This window comes from Sparus aurata, chromosome 23 (genome assembly GCF_900880675.1).
Source record: "Sparus aurata chromosome 23, fSpaAur1.1, whole genome shotgun sequence".
In the NCBI taxonomy this organism is placed as follows: Eukaryota; Metazoa; Chordata; class Actinopteri; order Spariformes; family Sparidae; genus Sparus; species Sparus aurata.
Window position 1 is genome coordinate 24,976,856 of NC_044209.1, and position 18,145 is coordinate 24,995,000.

General features: G+C 40.1%; 1 protein-coding gene across 1 annotated transcript; it reads left to right on the forward strand.

Annotated features, from left to right (window-relative positions):
• The first annotated feature begins 719 nt into the window (after window positions 1-719).
• On the forward strand, window positions 720-13,948 carry LOC115575697 (myosin heavy chain, fast skeletal muscle-like). The gene is made up of 39 exons (XM_030407935.1): window positions 720-923; window positions 1,178-1,321; window positions 1,439-1,595; window positions 1,707-1,734; window positions 1,823-1,940; window positions 2,029-2,121; window positions 2,210-2,273; window positions 2,361-2,459; window positions 2,550-2,653; window positions 2,737-2,875; window positions 3,053-3,171; window positions 3,272-3,421; window positions 3,509-3,679; window positions 3,786-4,092; window positions 4,538-4,614; window positions 4,703-4,790; window positions 4,878-4,995; window positions 5,113-5,236; window positions 5,334-5,470; window positions 5,616-5,871; window positions 6,050-6,292; window positions 6,380-6,556; window positions 6,728-6,873; window positions 6,983-7,073; window positions 7,175-7,564; window positions 7,699-7,825; window positions 7,913-8,031; window positions 8,410-8,606; window positions 8,695-8,878; window positions 8,984-9,149; window positions 9,701-9,825; window positions 9,949-10,257; window positions 10,343-10,546; window positions 12,738-12,863; window positions 12,991-13,161; window positions 13,289-13,393; window positions 13,477-13,572; window positions 13,679-13,810; window positions 13,931-13,948. Exons 1-39 carry the CDS (start codon window positions 720-722, stop codon window positions 13,946-13,948), a joined length of 5,823 nt encoding a protein of 1,940 aa, XP_030263795.1.
• The last annotated feature ends 4,197 nt before the right edge of the window (window positions 13,949-18,145 follow it).

Genomic DNA, 18,145 nt, shown 5'->3' on the forward strand with positions numbered 1-18,145 from the left:
TGCATCTAATACACACTACGTTTCATCACATACATACTGACTGATCATTAAGAGCAATACTATTTTTCTGCTAGTGAGGGCAGTTGAGGGGATGTAAGAGTATTTTAGTGGTTTAGTGACTGTCGTTGACTTTAATGATTCAATTCATTACAGTTTAAATATATTTTATACATCTATAAACATTCTGCCATCTGTACCCTCATCCGTTTTCTAATTGGTAAAATTTCCACAGAAAAAAAAATTGAAATTAGAAAAACAACCTGAAACACATTATTGTACTCATGTCCAGTGTTGGGAATAACGGCGTTAGAATAAACATATGTAGATGCCGAGTACGCTAAAATGACTGCCGAGCTCAAAAGGGGGAAGAAATAAAAGGCAAAACGCAATAGTTTCTTTTCCTGGTAACTTATTACTTTTATAGTGGAATAATTCCGTTACTAACTCAGTTACTTTTTGGGAGAAGTAACTATAACTGATTACTTTTTAAAGGTAACGTGCCCAACACTGCTCATGTCTAATCACATATTTACAGGATCTCCCAACTCCACCAGAGACGCCAACGCTCAGTTGTTTTCTGGACTAGCTGAGGTAAAAGATTTCACCATAAAAAACTTCAAATCTCCATAATCAGCTGGGTAGAATTCCATAGCTATGTCAGATTGACATGTTAACACTCTTGTGGACTTCATCTTTTCAGTCTCCACTGAAGTGCCACCATGAGCACAGACGCAGAGATGGAGCAGTATGGCCCGGCGGCGGTCTACCTCCGGAAGCCAGAGAGGGAGAGGCTTGAGGCACAAACCACTCCTTTTGATGCCAAAACCGCCTTTTTTGTGGCTGAGCCTGCGGAGATGTACCTCAAGGGTAAACTTGTAAAGAAAGAGGGTGGAAAAGCCACGGTGGAAACCGACTGTGGAAAGGTAAGTCATTCACTATTTTACTTTTTTCAACAAAACTACTCAATCAATTTCCATCTAAGACACCATGTACATACAAGGATAGGATTGACATTTATTTAAAACAATATCTTAGAAAAACATTCGGTTAAGTATTTGTTGCTCATTGTATTTTAGACTCAAATTGACACTGTGAACAACAATCTGATCCATGTGATGAACTTTTCTGTTTGAAATTATTTCTTAGTAAAATACATTATACTGTATTTGCTATTCAGTCGATCACAGTAAAAGAGGAGGACATCCATCCCAGGAACCCTCCCAAGTATGACAAAATTGAGGACATGGCCATGATGACCCACCTCAATGAGCCTTGCGTGTTGTATAACCTCAAAGAGCGTTATGCATCATGGATGATCTATGTGAGTTTCCAAACTATGCTAATTGAATGTATACGGAAATATGTATAGATTATGTGTATCTACATGGAAATCAAACAAAATCAAAACAAAATCATACTATGCTTTTTACTATTTCAGACCTACTCTGGGTTGTTTTGCGTTGTCGTGAATCCCTATAAGTGGCTTCCTGTGTATGATACTACATGTGTACAAGCATACAGAGGAAAGAAGAGGATTGAGGCTCCACCCCACATCTTCTCCATCTCTGACAATGGCTATCAGTTCATGCTCACTGGTAAGATAAAAAATATCAGTGTTGGAATCCAAACACACAGGTAAAATCTTCCATTAATATTTATTAAAAGAAAAAGAAAGCTCATGTCAAGCATTTATGTTTGTGTTTCAGATCGTGAGAACCAGTCTGTCCTGATTACGTGAGTATAAAACACACTATCCTGCTATAACTTTATTAACTTAATGATAATGAAGCAAAATCTTGATAATATGTCTCGTGTACCCCAGTGGAGAATCCGGTGCTGGAAAGACTGTCAACACCAAGCGTGTAATCCAGTACTTTGCAACAATTGCAGCTATTGGAGCTAAGAAGTCTGATGCACCGCAACAGCAAAGCAAAATCAAGGTAAAATTGGTTGTGTCAGATGAAAGTGTTTGTCAGAGGAAAGTTAATTTGAATGTATAGCTCATGTAATTCAAATCTTCTCTTGCAGGGCTCTCTTGAGGACCAAATTGTTGCGGCCAACCCTCTGTTGGAGTCCTATGGTAATGCCAAGACTGTGAGGAATGACAACTCCTCTCGTTTTGTAAGTACTGGAGAAAATATCTTGAGATTTTTTTCATTCCTACATTTAGAAAAAAACTGATGATGATATTCATGATCTGGCTGTCTAGGGTAAATTTATCAGGATCCACTTTGGCACTACTGGCAAGCTGTCTTCAGCTGATATTGAAACATGTAAGTTCCAACCATGGTATTTGTCACTATCCATTTAAATTATGATATGATTATGATAAGTTAGCAATTTAAATGTCTTCTTCTTAGATCTGCTGGAGAAGTCTCGTGTCACCTTCCAGTTGTCTGCTGAGAGGAGCTACCATATCTTCTACCAGCTGATGACTGGCCACAAGCCTGAGCTCTTGGGTATGTTACTACATCAATTTCAAATAAGACTTTAAACAATATCAGAAAAAACATCAAACAATACTATGTAATTCTCCTGTCCTCCTCTAGAGGCTCTTCTGATCACCACCAACCCCTATGACTACCCTATGATCAGTCAGGGTGAAATTACTGTGAAAAGCATTGATGATGTGGAGGAGTTCATCGCAACAGATGTAAGACAACAATTTAGTTAAAGAGAAAGTATACAGGGGAAAATATCTAACATACCAATAACTTTGCTTAATTTACTCTGCAGACTGCTATTGACATCTTGGGCTTCAACGCTGAGGAGAAAATGGGCATCTACAAGCTCACTGGAGCTGTGATTCATCATGGTGGTATGAAATTCAAGCAGAAGCAGCGTGAGGAGCAGGCTGAACCAGATGGCACTGAGGGTAATTTCTAAAATAATAGGCTCTTAACATGCAAGAATTCTGGTGTGTAAGGTACTACACAAGTCAGTGCACATTTATAATTCCATGAGGGATGGGTCATGTTAAAGACCAAACATGAAAACAAAGTATTCCTTCATTCATTCGTCCTTTTAACTTGTTTTTTTTTCTCTCAATTAGAGGCTGATAAAATCGCCTACCTCCTGGGCCTGAACTCAGCTGATATGCTGAAAGCTCTGTGCTACCCAAGAGTCAAGGTCGGCAATGAAATGGTGACCAAAGGTCAGACCGTCCCACAGGTAAAAAGACGGAATTTGGGTGTTTGGAAAGGGAAATGTTTACATTTTCAGATAGAAAAATCAAACTCATAAATCCCCACACTTAAATTCTTATATTTAGGTCAACAATGCTGTCAGCGCTCTGTGCAAATCCATCTATGAGAAAATGTTCTTGTGGATGGTGGTCCGTATCAATGAGATGCTGGACACAAAGCAGGCAAGACAGTTCTTCATTGGAGTGTTGGATATCGCTGGATTTGAGATCTTTGACGTAAGTTTTAGAAAATCAACCTTTCTAGGGAATTCAAAAGTTCAAACCAATTTTATCATGAAACTAAATCCTTTTCTATAACTACAGTTCAACAGCTTGGAGCAACTCTGCATCAACTTCACCAATGAAAAACTGCAACAGTTCTTCAACCACACAATGTTTGTCCTGGAGCAAGAAGAGTACAAGAAGGAAGGTATTATTTGGGAGTTCATTGACTTCGGTATGGACTTGGCTGCCTGCATTGAGCTTATTGAGAAGGTAACATACCACTTTGTTAAATAAGTTAGATTTCTCCATTCAAGTACAAATGTTTGCTTCCTCAGGTAATTTTTTTTTCTTACCATGAAATGTAAATTCTTCTCAGCCAATGGGCATCTTCTCCATCCTTGAAGAGGAGTGCATGTTCCCCAAGGCCTCTGACACAACTTTCAAGAACAAGCTGCATGATCAGCATCTTGGCAAGACCAAGGCCTTTGAGAAGCCAAAGCCTGGAAAGGGCAAGGCTGAAGCTCACTTCGCCCTTGTTCACTATGCTGGTACAGTGGACTACAACATCACTGGGTGGCTGGACAAGAACAAGGACCCCCTGAATGATTCAGTTGTTCAGCTTTACCAGAAATCTTCAAATAAACTGCTGGCGTTACTGTATGCAGCCATGCCTGGAGCTGACGGTAAGAAAAAGTGAGCAGAGTTTGCAGAAACTCTGTGTCCCCTGTACAGATGTGTTGATGTCCTATTTTGTACTGTGGAAGATAGTGAGGTTTATTGCCATCTCTTTTCATAGCTATCAGATGCTTACTTAAAATTGAGGTCTGGAAAGTTACAGACAGTGCAGCGACTTTGTAGTGAAAAATCAGTGTGTCTGTTTCAATTGATTAATTTTGCAAAACAGAGGCTGCTGGTTGAAATTGAAATTGAAAAATACACATTGTACTTAGAACAAAACTTAACCCACTTAATGAAGTGTATTGTTATTATTATTACTGTTATTATCATTATTATTATTATTGTTATTATTATTATTATTATTATTATTATTATTATTATTATTATTATTATCATTATTACTATTTTTATTAGGTACCATTAATAAAAATGTCATGTTTTGCAAAATAGAGGCTGCTGGTGGTGGCAGCAAGAAGGGTGGCAAGAAGAAGGGTGGTTCCTTCCAGACTGTGTCTGCTCTTTTCAGGGTATGTATTGTTTCATATTTTTGGACAACAATCAACAATCTCATCTTGAAATATTGATGAACTATTATTTTGTGATGCTCATCCACAGGAGAACTTGGGCAAGCTGATGACCAACTTGAGGAGTACTCACCCTCACTTTGTACGCTGTCTGATTCCCAATGAAACAAAGACCCCAGGTAAGAAGCACATAACCCAGATTTTTGCACATGTGTGACATGGTCATGTTAAGAAATGTTTTAATACAATGAGTTTACAATGTGCAGGTCTTATGGAGAACTTCTTGGTCATCCACCAGCTGAGGTGTAATGGTGTGCTGGAGGGCATCAGAATCTGCAGAAAGGGCTTCCCCAGCAGAATCCTCTACGGTGACTTCAAGCAGAGGTGACTGCAGTTTTCATTATAAGCAAATCAAGTTGATTTCCGTAGAGGTATTAGGATGGTAAACACCAAGAAAAAGTGGGAGAAAGATAAAAGGAACAACGTTGTTTTCTCTTGTAGATACAAAGTATTGAATGCCAGTGTCATCCCTGAGGGACAGTTCATTGACAACAAGAAAGCTTCAGAGAAGCTGCTGGGCTCCATTGATGTGGACCACACTCAGTACAAGTTTGGACACACAAAGGTTCATCCTCAATGACAGGACTAACACATTTACTTGTGTGGTTGTCCTATTATATCCCTATGAACTTAACACTAATTCGCCCCACTTGACAACATAGGTGTTCTTCAAAGCTGGTCTGCTGGGTACCCTGGAGGAGATGAGAGATGAGAAACTGGCTACGCTGGTGACCATGACTCAGGCTCTCTGCAGAGGATATCTCATGAGGAAGGAGTTTGTTAAGATGATGGAGAGGAGGTAGGATTCTTTTAACTGTACCCTAAACAGTACTTTTCAATCATGTTGTTAAGATTTTTTCAATTGTTAGACCTGGAAGTTCTATAAAATAATGTGTCGTTAGAAATGACATCTCTGACATTTCTACATCTATCTCATTTTCCAGGGAAGCTATCTATTCTATCCAGTACAACATCCGTTCATTCATGAATGTTAAGAACTGGCCATGGATGAATCTCTACTTCAAGATCAAGCCTCTCCTGAAGAGTGCCGAGACTGAGAAGGAGCTGCAGCAGATGAAGGAGAACTATGATAAGATGAAAACAGACCTGGCTACTGCCCTGGCCAAGAAGAAGGAACTGGAGGAGAAGATGGTTTCTCTGGTACAGGAGAAGAATGACCTGCAACTCCAAGTGGCTTCAGTAAGTAGGAAACAAAGGAAGTATAATTATATTTACATTTAAACTTCATTAATTGTAACATGTTGCTTAAATTATCAGATATCTAGGTGAGATAAGAAGAGGCCACTGACTTCTAATACCAGAGTATATCAGTCTTTTCAAACTTATAAATGTATCGTATGGTCATTGTGTACAATAGGAAGGCGATAACCTCTCTGATGCTGAGGAAAGATGTGAAGGGCTCATTAAGAGCAAGATTCAACTCGAGGCCAAACTCAAAGAGACAACCGAGAGACTGGAGGATGAAGAGGAAATCAATGCTGAGCTGACTGCCAAGAAGAGGAAGCTGGAGGACGAATGCTCTGAACTGAAGAAAGACATTGATGACTTGGAGCTCACTTTGGCTAAAGTGGAGAAGGAGAAACATGCTACAGAAAACAAGGTTTGAATTATTTTAAACCCACATTAATTTAAGCAAAGACCATATCGATACAATGTGATGGAAATAATGCACCGATCATTATTTTAGGTGAAAAACCTGACAGAGGAGATGGCATCTCAAGATGAGTCTATTGCCAAGTTAACCAAGGAGAAGAAAGCCCTCCAAGAGAGCCATCAGCAAACACTTGATGATCTCCAGGCAGAGGAAGACAAAGTCAACACTCTGACCAAAGCCAAGACAAAGCTGGAACAGCAAGTGGACGATGTAAGAAAACAATTGTTCCAATAGTGTGTTTCTATTGTCAAGTAGCTAGTTCTTTGATTGATATTCCATGATAGAAATTCAAAATAATATATGCCCTAAATCATATTTCTTTGTACTGACACACTTTCATTTGAATGCCTCAAATAATTTGTCATTACTTTCATGTGATAGCTCGAGGGGTCACTGGAGCAAGAAAAGAAGCTCCGCATGGACCTTGAGAGAGCCAAGAGGAAGCTTGAAGGAGATCTAAAACTAGCCCAGGAATCCATCATGGATCTGGAGAATGACAAACAGCAATCTGATGAGAAAATCAAGAAGTAAGGTTTTTGATTTATGTTGTTAACCCTCTGTTCAGCATCTCAAACATTACATTCTTACAACAGTACAAACTGTGACAGTGAAAGCTTTCTTTGTATTCTCATCAAGGAAAGACTTTGAAACCAGCCAGCTCCTCAGCAAGATTGAGGATGAACAGTCTCTCGGTGCTCAGCTTCAGAAGAAGATCAAGGAACTCCAGGTAATGTGTTTTATATGAATATGAAATTCAGTCAATCAAAAACAATATGCTAAAGTTGATACTGTACTTATTACTTTTCATATTGAAATAATCAAATCTAGGCTCGTATTGAGGAGCTGGAGGAAGAGATTGAGGCTGAGAGGGCTGCTCGGGCTAAGGTTGAGAAGCAGAGGGCTGACCTCTCCAGGGAACTTGAGGAGATCAGTGAGAGGCTCGAGGAGGCTGGTGGAGCAACAGCTGCTCAGATTGAGATGAGCAAGAAGCGTGAAGCTGAATTCCAGAAGTTGCGCCGGGATCTTGAAGAGTCAACCCTGCAGCATGAAGCCACTGCAGCAGCTCTACGCAAGAAGCAGGCAGACAGTGTTGCAGAGCTGGGAGAGCAGATCGACAACCTCCAGCGTGTCAAGCAGAAGCTGGAGAAGGAGAAGAGCGAGTACAAGATGGAGATTGATGACCTCTCCAGCAACATGGAGGCTGTTGCTAAAGCTAAGGTGAGTTCTTTGTTTAAAGATGAGGTATTATCCTTTTGTTACACTCAAAAGCATGAACTCTAACCAATAAATATGGCAGTAGTCTTACATTTTGAAAAAGAACATCAACATATATCATGTTTTGTTGTTGGTAGGGCAACTTGGAAAAAATGTGCAGAACTATTGAGGACCAGTTGAGTGAGCTCAAAGCCAAAAATGATGAGAATGTTCGCCAGCTGAACGACATTAATGGACAGAAGGCAAGACTGCAGACAGAGAATGGTGAGTGTACTGGAATAAAAATTACTGATGGAAGTTATTAATGAGAATTTTAATAATAATAAATCTCATTCATACATTGTCATTCAGGTGAGTTCTCCCGCCAACTTGAAGAGAAGGAAGCTCTTGTTTCCCAGCTGACCAGAGGAAAACAGGCCTTTACTCAGCAGATTGAGGAGCTTAAGAGACACGTTGAGGAGGAAGTCAAGGTAAACAAGTTCACATGCGTTGTTATTAGATTTTAACAGAGGGTGTATTCTCTTTTTCAAAGGTAGTCATTCATAATATTCATAAAATTCATAATGTACAATAATACTGTTGTAGATTTAAAAAATCAAAGCTTGAGAATCTATTTCAGCAGCAAAACATTCAGACATACTGCTATTATTGCTAAGTAAACCATTTATGAATTACATTTTTGACGGATGATGAAGGGTTTCATGATACTGAGTAGCAAATATGATAGATGCAGACAGAAGTAGTCTTGAGGATTCAAAACTAAATGGCTACATCAAAATGATTAAACTTTTTTAAAAAAGTACTTCCACTTCATAGCTCAGATACTAATGTGTTTTCATGTTCAACAGGCCAAGAATGCCCTGGCCCATGCAGTCCAGTCTGCCCGCCATGACTGTGATCTGCTCAGAGAGCAGTTTGAGGAGGAGCAGGAGGCCAAAGCTGAGCTACAGAGAGGAATGTCCAAGGCCAACAGTGAGGTGGCTCAGTGGAGAACCAAATATGAGACTGATGCTATCCAGCGCACTGAGGAGCTGGAGGAGTCCAAGTATATGATCCTTTCTACTTTTTCAAAGATAAACAAATGTTTTACTATCTTTGTTCACTCAAGCTCAAATAATTCCTCTTCACTACAGGAAAAAGCTGGCCCAGCGCTTGCAGGATGCTGAGGAATCCATTGAGGCTGTGAACTCCAAGTGTGCCTCTCTGGAGAAGACCAAGCAGAGGCTGCAGGGTGAGGTGGAGGACCTCATGATTGACGTTGAGAGAGCCAATGCTCTGGCTGCCAACCTTGACAAGAAGCAGAGGAACTTTGATAAGGTAAATGGGTAAACTGGTAATCAACACCAGTTTTGTAGCGAGAAACAAGTACCTTAATTAATTTATAGTCATTGCATTAATATATTTGGACCTATACAATTCTAGGTCCTTGCAGAATGGAAACAGAAGTATGAGGAGGGCCAGGCAGAGCTGGAGGGAGCTCAGAAGGAGGCTCGTTCTCTCAGCACTGAAATGTTCAAGATGAAGAACTCTTATGAGGAGGCTCTGGATCATCTGGAGACAATGAAGAGAGAGAACAAGAACCTGCAGCGTATGCCAATCTTACTGTATTTAATGTAATGGTCATAGTAATACTCTCTCTCTCTCACAGTAACCCCCGCGACCCCTTGAAAAAGGGGGATAAAAGCGGTAACATCCCTGCGACCCTCACAGAAAAGGCGGAAGAAAACGAAATTCAGATTCAGATTCAGAATACTTTATTGATCCCCGGGGGGAAATTGTTTTTGTTCCAATGCTCCATGTAAAGAAGAAATGAAGAAATAGAAATACAGCATGAATGGAAACAAGCAATAAGATGAAGATGTAAATAAAATAAAATATTGAAGTAGACATTAAATAAAATAAAATATCAAAGTAGACAATAAAATACAAATAAATAATAAAATAGTAGCCTATAGTATACAAACTGAAATATATACAATATACAATGAAATGAAATGGTCATAGTAATTACAAGGGTTCTTCTTAGACCTCTACTAGTGTAGTCTATGAGCATTATTTGGTTGTAAAAGCACTAACACATTTTCCAGATGTAATCTGCACATACAGTTCTGACTATATTTGACTTTGGTTGTTCTACAGAGGAGATCTCAGACCTGACTGAACAGATTGGTGAGACTGGAAAGAGTATCCATGAGTTGGAGAAAGCCAAGAAGACTGTAGAGACTGAGAAGTCTGAAATTCAGTCAGCACTGGAGGAAGCTGAGGTAAAATCTTGATGACATTATTGAACCACGATTTGAAAATACGTGGTTAAAATGTAACTATGTATTAATTCAGAATATATTCCTGCAAAAAAATACCTTTTGTTGTTTTTTTGACTTTTGAAGGGCACACTGGAGCATGAGGAGGCTAAAATTCTCCGTGTTCAGCTTGAGCTCAACCAGATCAAAGGTGAGGTTGACAGGAAGCTGGCAGAGAAGGATGAGGAGATGGAGCAGATCAAGAGGAACAGCCAGAGGGTGATTGACTCCATGCAGAGCACTCTTGATTCTGAGGTCAGGAGCAGGAATGATGCCCTGAGAGTCAAGAAGAAGATGGAGGGAGACCTGAATGAGATGGAGATTCAGCTGAGCCATGCCAACAGGCAGGCTGCTGAGTCTCAGAAACAACTGAGGAATGTCCAGGGACAACTCAAGGTAAGAATTGTTTCATAACTAAATGTAATTTTTTTGTAACCAAAGGGAAATTACATACATATTATTTTTCTCTGTTCAATGTCAGGATGCCCAACTGCACCTTGATGATGCTGTCAGAGGACAGGAAGACATGAAGGAGCAGGTTGCCATGGTGGAGCGTAGAAATGGCCTGATGTTGGCTGAGATCGAGGAGCTGAGAGCAGCTCTGGAGCAGACAGAGAGAGGCCGCAAAGTGGCTGAGCAGGAGTTGGTTGATGCTAGTGAGCGCGTTGGACTGCTTCACTCTCAGGTGTGTTTTCGTTAATTCACAAGAATTTTATCTAATCAAAGATGTGAGACGCATACTAATAATCACTGTCTATTCTTTTTTTTAAAAAAAGCCTTTATTTGTTATTTTCCAATTTAATATAAAACAATCATATTCTCTGTTTTACAAATAACCATAGAAAAACAATCCCAACAGAAAAAGACAAATACAGACCAAACTCAAAATCAATTTGACAAACTAATCACAAACATTCCTTTTTACAGCACTGACCAAGGGCAGGTGTAAACATTTAGAGTTCCAGTTCTGAACCAGGTAAATTGTTCTCATAATTTATTATAGGGTCCCAGGTTTTGTAGAATCTGTTGATGGATCCGTTTAGGGTACATCTGATTTTTTCCAGCTTAACGTTCTACATAACGTCCCTAATCCAGTGGTGGTGTGATGGAGGAGTGACAGCTTTTCATTTAATTAAAATCTAGCGTCTACGTTTGGTAAAATTCTTGCTAATTTAACTTTTGAGAAGTGTAACCTGTGTAACACTTTAAACTGTATTAAAGCATGTCTGAAACATATGGAAGAAGAGTGGACTCTAGTAGGAGCCATATCCCATTCCTCATCGGACAGCTGGGCCCCCAAGTAATTTTCCCACTGTTCTCGAATATGCGAAATAGAGAGGTTGCAGCTATCCATGATGTGGGAATGAATAAATGATGTTCTACTCTTATTCAGCATATTAACCCTTAACAGGGAATCCAAACAGGAAGGAGAGGGGAGTGTAGGAAAGTTAGCAAACTTTTTACAAGTAAAATCTCTAATTTGCAAGTATCGCAAAAAACGGTTATTGGTCAGACTGAATCTTCTGGCATACAGGTATACTGGCATTTTCATTGACATACAGGTACTCAATACTATGAATGCCCTTGTCATACCAAATTTTTAAGCCATTGTCCATTAAGGATGGTTGAAAAAGAGGATTACGTTATTATTGGTGAGTGAATAGAAATACTCTGAATACCCAGACATCTTTTGAACTGATTTACGATGCGTAGTGATTGAGTTACAATCATATTGTCCTTAATATTATTAACTAGTGGTGGTAGAGGTGCACAAAGTAAGGCAGGGAGTGACTGTGGGCTGCTTGTAACCTTTTCAATCTGGAGCCATGCAGGGATCCTATTATTCCAATCCTTTAACCACAGAGAGATGGCATTAAAATTCGCAGACCAATAATACGTGCGCAATTCTGGAAGTGAAAACCCACCTACATCTTTTAGTCTTTCCACAATTCTTTTTTTATGCGAGCTGATTTATTATTCCATATAAAGGAGGAAATCATTTGATTAAATGCCTTGAAAAAATATTGTGGTATGAAAACAGGCAACGCCTGAAACAAATATAGAAACTTTGGTACAATATTCATCTATACAGAATTTGTTCTCCCGATAAGAGTAGTGGCAAAGACCATCTTTTAATGTCTTGTTTGCACTGTTCCAACAGAGGAGTGAGGTTACTTTTAGGATTTGGTGATTTTTACACCCAGATATGTAAAGGACTCAGCGGACAACTTAAATTGATTGGGAAATTCTCTGGCATTACTACTAATGGGGAAGTATTCGCTTTTATTAAAATTTAGTTTATACCCAGATATATTTTTAAATTCCTGCAAGATTCTAAGGATTTCAGGGGTAGTTGTGATAGGGTTGGTGATATAAAGTAACAAATTGTCTGCATAAAGCCAGACTATGTGAGTTAGGCCACCACGTGAGATACCTTGTATACTATTATTGCATCTAAGAGCTATGGCCAGTGGCTCTATAGCTAAAATAAAAAGCAATGGACTCACTGGATCCCCTTGTTTTGTCCCTCTGTGAAGAGGAAAGTACTCAAATGAGATACTGTTGGTATAAATTAAGGCAGTCGGATCAGTGTAAATGAGCCTGATAAGGTGAACGAAGTTAGGGCCTAAACTAAACCTGCCAAGTGCATTCAAAAGATAATCCCATTCGACCCAATTGGTTGTTTGGGCGGTTTAAGAGGCATTCATCCACTCATAAGAAGGTAAAGTCACTTAGTGTGTGTTTCCAATGAAGTTTGAATGGTTACAAGGTCCCAAATGTTTAAATTTGATAGTTTTCTGCGGGGGCTGTGGAAGACATGTCTCCTCACTACTCATGCTCCAGCGCGCACACTGTCTATTCTTGTTCAATTTCAGAACACCAGTCTTATGAACACCAAGAAGAAACTGGAGGCTGACTTTGCTCAGGTTCAAGGTGAAGTGGATGATGCTGTTCAGGAATCAAGAAATGCTGAGGAGAAAGCCAAGAAGGCTATTACTGATGTGAGTCATGTTTTATGCAAATACTGCTTCAAGAAATACTTGTTTACACTTCATTAATCATTATGAATTATTAATATCATTAATATCAAGACTAAAAATTATGTTTCTAAACTGTGCATCATTTCAGGCTGCCATGATGGCTGAGGAGCTGAAGAAGGAGCAGGACACCAGCTCTCACCTGGAGAGGATGAAGAAGAACCTGGAGGTCACAGTCAAGGACCTCCAGCACCGTCTGGATGAGGCTGAGAACCTCGCCATGAAGGGTGGCAAGAAGCAGCTCCAGAAACTGGAGTCCAGGGTATGAACTGTATATAAAAAATAATAACAGGTCATTTTGGAGGCACATCACTTTTATTATGCCTTCTATTATTTCAACTAAAATCTTTGCGTGAAAGACTGATATATTATTTATTATCACATCACAGGTACGTGAGCTGGAGAGTGAAGTTGAAGCCGAGCAGAGACGTGGAGCTGATGCTGTAAAAGGAGTTCGCAAATATGAGAGGAGAGTGAAGGAGCTGACATACCAGGTAAGCTGTGCTGAAAATCTCCCCTAACCTCTAATTCATTCTCTAGTCGTCTTCACATACTGTATAATCTTGTATCTGTACAGACTGAGGAGGACAAGAAGAATGTGAACAGACTTCAGGATCTGGTGGACAAGCTGCAGCTTAAAGTGAAAGCTTACAAGAGACAGGCTGAGGAGGCTGTAAGTCAAATACATAATATGGTACATCATTGACAGCTGATTTAATAATATCATCACTATTAACTGTCTTGTAACTATGCCAACATACCTCTAAACCACTTAACAGGAGGAGCAGGCCAACAGCCACATGTCCAGGCTCAGGAAGGTTCAGCATGAGTTTGAGGAAGCACAGGAGCGCGCTGACATTGCTGAGTCCCAGGTCAACAAGCTGAGAGCCAAGAGCCGTGACACTGGAAAGGTATGTTTGTTTTTAAAATAATTTGATGCTGTGAACTTTTACTGATGACAGTGTGAATCAATATCACATCTTAAATGCTACCCAAATAATAATAATAGATTTTCATCCCTCTTTTTTTAGTCTGATTCTGCTGAGTAAGTGTCATCATCCTTTAGGCCTTCAACAGAGTTCATAAAATATGAACCATGGTGGGGGCTCTTTACAATAAAGACAATACCTTTCATCATTATCCTGAATCCTGTCACTTCCTTTTTTCAATGATTTATTTGGTTGACCAGAGAAATCAGTCCAAACCTAAGTAGAGCATTTGCAGCACAGTACTGATCAACAAGCAAACACCATTTTCAATATGGTAAAAGAACAATACTTTCAGGGTTTTTTGTAATTATTGTCATTTTTTAAATACATTTTGCTTCAAAAACATTTAGTGCTAGGTGTCGTTTAGCTCAGTTGGTAGAGCAGGCGTCCCATGTGCTGAGACTCTACAGTGGACCCGGGTTCGACTCCCGGCCTGGGTCCCTTTGCTGCCTGTCACTCCCCCTATCTCTCTCCCTGTTTCCTGTCACCCTCTTCAGCTGTGCTATCAATAAAGCCATGAAAGGCCAAAAAAAAAACCCAAAAAACAAAACATTTAGTGCTTTTAAAAAGCATAGTTCTTCCATTGGTGGCATGGTTTGTGAGGTTGTGGAAGCACTCGCAGTAAAATGCTTACAAACCAGCCCCAACCTACATAAAAATAAAAACAAAAATATGTATATCAACACGTATGTATATCTCAGATGGTCTTTGAGACACTCAAATGCCCTCTGACACTCATCTGTCCACCGAAACATAGCTCCTTTCCTTTTCAGAGCGTTAAGAGACTCTACAATTGTTGAGAAGTTAAGGATGGGTTACTTTGCACGCAGTAGTTATACAGCGCTTCCGTCTTCGCCGGACCTCCACAATGTACATCCATACTAATTACATGATCCAGGAATTTAAGTTTGGGGCATGGATGTCTCTTGAAATGATGACTATGTCATCCAGTTACACTATGCAGCAGTCTCCAAGGCCACTTTGGAGCAGATTTAACAGACTCAGGAAGGTGGCTGGAGCGCCCTTCAAACAAAAAGGCATGACCCCGAAAAGGGAACAACCCAAAATATTTCACAAACCCCATCAGGAGCTGGCTTTCAGGGTCCATTTTCACCTGCCAATAACCACTGTTAAAATCTAGGGTGGTGAAAACAGTTGAGCATGCCAGTGACTCAAGGATCTCAGAAATGGCTGGCAGAGGATAAGAATCTCCCTCACTCTGTTCATTAATACGACAGAAATCTACACAAAATTGGGGGAGCATCAATACAATTGGGAAAGCCCATAGTGGACAGGAAGGCACAATAATACCCTGTTGGAACATGTCTTCCATCTGCCCCTAAAAATCTTCCACTTTTGAAGGGGCAGTCTATAGATGCACTGGGACTACACAATGAGCCTGCTGCAAAGTCTGAAGTACAGCAAAACTTGCAGTACAGTATAAAAATGTTGACCTCCTCAAACTTTTTCACTCCATGCACCCTGTAAATAGGAGACATTGGGCCAGAAATCTCTTCTCTGCTGCTATCATTTGAGAAAATGTAAAAAAATAAATAAAAAAACAATGGGCTGAAGCAAGGACAGCCAAATGCAAGTATCAACGGGAGTGGAAGCAGATGACTCTACTGCTGCAATCAACTGGAAACACTCTTAAGACCATAGACCACTAAGCAGCCTAAAGGTCATTCCTCCATGATAAACTGTGTCAAAATAGTTGAGATCCATTTACTCCTGTCTAAAACACCAGTATGTACACACACACGGAGACAGTGTCAGAAAAGCTGAGATTCAGACACACCTGCCAGACACAAATACAAGAAAGGGACATTATACTTAGTCCTGAAATGATTCTGAAATATATTAAAGCTTTGCCTGCTGCATTGTGTTTGCCATAAATTCATTGGAAAGTGTTAAACAATTACATTAAAGTTGTGTTGAAATAGAAAGTGAAGAGGAAATGGCGAAACATTGTGTGTTTCACTCAAGGCTCTGTCTGTCATTCTGTCTCTGATGACCATTTTTGATTAAATATTAACTTTTCAAAGTTAAAGGAGGTGTAAGGTGTAACCATGATGTATTGAAGTTTAGAGATCTAATGAAAATCAGTTAAGAAACGGTGTTGAGCTGAGGTCATGAGAAAGTGTTAAAGAACTGGTCAGATCAACATGAGGCCAAAAGGATGTGTCGAAATCTGATCACGCTTTGGGCACAGGCACAGACCGTGACTGAGGCGTGTATATCATTATTAAATTGTTAGCTGTCATCAAGGGACTATTAGCCATTGAACGGAGAGATGGTGGGAAAATGTCCTAATATAATAAGGACACAAAACCAAGCCAGTGTCCAAAGCAAGAGTGTATATAACCTGAGGAGCACCGACTAAAGTTCGTTCTTCCACTCGCTCAAGCCTTGAAGAAACACCTGAGACGGAGAATGTGAGCAGCCTAAACATCGCAGAAAGGACTTCAGCTTCAGCAGACACAGACCAAGGAATTAAGAGCACAACGGATTAACCATTTTTGCCAACATGCTGTGGATTACAATTTGGATATTGGATTACTTTTGTTCACTCTGCTGGCGTGAAGTTTGGACTTTGGGGAAATTGAGAGACCCCGGGCGGGGTTGTGATTTGCCTCAAGGACTTGGACTTTCAGCAGGAAGGGAAAGGCAAGCCATGGAAAGACCTGACCCTCTCCATGTATTTCTAAGCAGGCCTCAGCTCTTTTAGATTAATTTGTTATTTAAAGTATTGTGATTTATCAATAAGTATTTTTGTTAATGATTGATAGTAATTGAAATAAGTATTGCGCTGTATGCTTTGCCCTTGCTAAAGTCTATGCAATAAAACCTACATAATATAGTTAAAGTTAAAGTTGTGGACATTGATGTTATGTCTCTTTGATGGAAGTAAGAGTCAGGTGTTAATTGTGCATAATATCTTAAAGGTTCTTTAAGGTTACTCTAGCCAACCAAATAAAAACAGTCCCTTAGGGTTTACCCTTAAAATCCAACCTAGCACCATACCAAGTGCACAGATCAGTTAGAGGAGAGCTGCCATAACAGGCGTGGCTGGTGGCCGTATCTGACTCAAGGGCTATTCATGTCAGGTGCCAAACCAGAGGAAGCAGGGTAGACGTTTGGATTCAGGCAGTTAGAGGCTAGGCGAGTCTCCTCACCACCAGCTTAAGCAATCCCTATTTAAATTGCCAGTTTTTAAGCAACCTCTTGTAGGAGAGCTGGTCGAGTGCCTCCTGTACAGGGGTAAAACTCGGGATCTAACAACTGTTATGAGGAAAAATATGCTATAATTCCAAAAATAAAAAAAACAATGCTTCCCTTGATCTGGCATTTTGCATCTTGGAAGAGAACGAGGTCCTCAGTGGATTTCATTTCATAGCAGAATCCAAAATGTTAAAGGAACAACAAATATAACAAATGGGTCCAAATAAGTGATCACCTGTTTACACAAACAGAGTCAAGATTTGTTGATCACCCAGGTTGTCTTATTACAAACATAAACTCCCTGGTTGAACTCCAAATGTATTCTTTACAGCAGACACACACACACACACACACACACATTTAGATTTAGCAGACGCTTTTGTCCCCAGCGACTTACAATAAATACATTTGCCAAAACAACCAACCAAAACATATCACTGTCGATGGAGTAAGAAGAAATATAGAAACAATTGTCAAGCCCTCAACTGAGGATCGTAACTGCTATTTGTCAAAGATTATTTTAGTGCATTAGTGCTATGATTGAAGTGCTTACAATTCAAACATACAAGTCTATCCATTTTTAAAAAAACATTTTTTTGGCGGGGGTCATGCTATGTGGTGTCGAGGTGAAGACTGAACAAATGAGTCTTGAGTCTATTGCGGAAGATGCAGAGTGATTCCACTGTCCTGACATTTATTGGGAGTTGGTCGCCCACTGAGGTGCCAAAACAGAAAAGAGTCGCGACTTCGCTGAGCGGGCTTTGTTTGCTCTCAGCGTTGGGGGTACCAGCCGGCCAGCTGATGTAGAAGAGTGAAGTGTTCTCACCGGAGCATGTGGTGTGGCCAGTGTTTGGAGGTAGACAGGCGCAGTTCCGTTGACGGCCTTGAAGGCCAGCACCATCATCTTGAATCAGATGCGGGCCACAACAGGAAGCCACTGGAGGTCATGGAGGAGGGGGTCACATCGGAGAATTTGTGGAGATTGTAAACGCGTTCTGGATATGCTGCAGCGGATTAGTCACAGAGGCTGGGAGT